The sequence below is a fragment of the Bos javanicus genome, chromosome 5, assembly GCF_032452875.1.
Source record: "Bos javanicus breed banteng chromosome 5, ARS-OSU_banteng_1.0, whole genome shotgun sequence".
NCBI classification, from domain to species: domain Eukaryota; kingdom Metazoa; phylum Chordata; class Mammalia; order Artiodactyla; family Bovidae; genus Bos; species Bos javanicus.
The window spans coordinates 59509678-59511658 of record NC_083872.1 but is presented as its reverse complement, the minus strand read 5'-3'; the positions used below and the strand labels follow the sequence as shown (position 1 = coordinate 59511658).

The following is a 1981-nucleotide window of genomic DNA, read 5'->3' as shown; positions in this document are numbered from 1 at the left end:
ACAGAAAGAATACAAAGGAAAGTGCAAACAAGTGGGAAAATGATGAAAAACAAATATTGATTCATTTTAGAAGAAACAATTGAAAATATCGCTAAGAAGCAGTACCTTTGTTATTTGATTTTATTTTTCAATAAAACCTGGTAAATTTTATTCCAATCGTTATCATTATTATTTTATTCTTCCTGAACTTGTCAGAAGTTAACTATGGGAAACCAAACATCCGTGATAGAGTTCATCCTTCTTGGTCTGACAAGTGATGCCAAGCTTCAAGCTGTGCTTTTCCTTTTTCTGCTGTTAACATATGTCTTAAATATCATGGGAAACTTGACAATCATCATTCTGACCTTGCTGGACCATCGCCTTCAGACTCCTATGTATTTCTTCCTCCGTAATTTCTCTGTTTTGGAAGTATCTTTTACCTCTGTCTTTGCTCCCAAAATGTTAGTCAGTATTGGAACTGGAGACAAGACTATCTCCTTTGCTGGTTGTTTCACTCAGTATTTTTTTGCCATCCTTCTGGGAGCGACGGAATTTTACCTTTTAGCTGCCATGTCCTTTGATCGCTATGTTGCCATTTGCAAACCACTACATTACACAACTCTAATGAGCAGAAGACTCTGCATTCAACTTGTCCTTTGTTCCTGGTTCTCTGGCTTTTTAGTTGTCATTGTGCCTCATGTAATGACTCTCCAGCTGCCTTTCTGCGCCTCCAACATCATCAATCATTATTGCTGTGACTATACGGTACTGTTGCATTTATCCTGTTCAGACACACGTTTCATAGAAGTGATTGAGTTTGTCCTTGCTGCTGTTACTCTCATCTTCACCTTGATGCTGGTGATTCTTTCCTATACATACATTATCAGAACAATTCTGAGAATCCCATCTGCTCAACAAAGAAAAAAAGCTTTTTCTACATGTTCTTCTCATATGATTGTGGTCTCACTTTCTTATGGAAGCTGTATCTTCATGTATATAAATCCCTCTGTGGAGGATGCCGCAACTTTTAATAAGGGAGTGGCTGTTTTAAATACCTCAGTTGCCCCTCTCTTGAACCCTTTCATCTATACATTAAGGAACAAGCAAGTGAAAATAGCCTTCAGACATTTGGTCAGTAAGATAATAACCTTTTCAAGAAAGTAAAATTATCTGAGTTTCATTATTATATAATAAATGTTTGGAAGACCATAGATGTACATTATCTTAATTTAAAAATATTTTCTATGTTGTTAATATTCCTATTCAATCACTGGAACAGTGTAACTACTTGTTTAATTAGCCTATTTTATCATCTTTTTATGTTCTTAAAACTTAATACATATGTGTGTGTGTGTATGTGTATGTGTCCTCTAATGCTTGAGTTCTTTTTTCTTCAACTGTATTTCACTTAAAAGAAAAAAAGATTTGACAAAAGTCAAATTGGGAATATGATTTCTAATGGTTTGCTTTTTACAATGAATTTTTTCTTGTCTTGTCCATTACCATGTAGTCATCAATCTCTATACTTGTACCTAAATTATACTTACATCAAAGAAATTTATATAGCTTGTTGACGATAGTGTAATCAATATATTAGTGAACTGATATAAAGTTGGTTATTTTCAAATTATTCAGATTTAAACTTTGTCTACAATGATTTTTTAATGAGAGCTTAAGCATTACTCAGTAATTGAGGTAAAACATTTCTGAAGAAGAGAAAATAAGCATATGTTTGTTTTAGCATTGATGCTGCTGCTGCTAAGTCACTTCAGTCGTGTCCGACTCTGTGTGACCCCATAGATGGCAGCTCACCAGGCTCCTCCATCCCTGGGATTCTCCAGGCAAGAATACTGGAGTGGGTTGCCATTGATGGGGAAATGCTTAATGAGGATTTGTACACAAACTCTGAATAAACCCATGAAAGAGGTAGAAGGATATTTCCAATTTAAGCTAATCAGAAATGTCTTTATAGCAAATTTCATATAATTTAGTGTCCTGATAG

The 1981-nt window shown here is 34.8% G+C and overlaps 1 protein-coding gene across 1 annotated transcript; it reads left to right on the top strand.

Moving 5' to 3' along the window:
* The first annotated feature begins 204 nt into the window (after positions 1–204).
* On the top strand, positions 205–1143 carry LOC133248900 (olfactory receptor 6C4-like). Its single transcript, XM_061419178.1, has one exon. It carries the CDS (start codon positions 205–207, stop codon positions 1141–1143), a length of 939 nt encoding a protein of 312 aa, XP_061275162.1.
* Positions 1144–1981: the final 838 nt, after the last annotated feature.

What these genes read in the sequence shown, in the direction of transcription:
- LOC133248900 (XM_061419178.1), top strand. Translation starts at nt 205, where the DNA reads ATGGGAAACCAAACATCCGTGATAGAGTTCATCCTTCTTGGTCTGACA.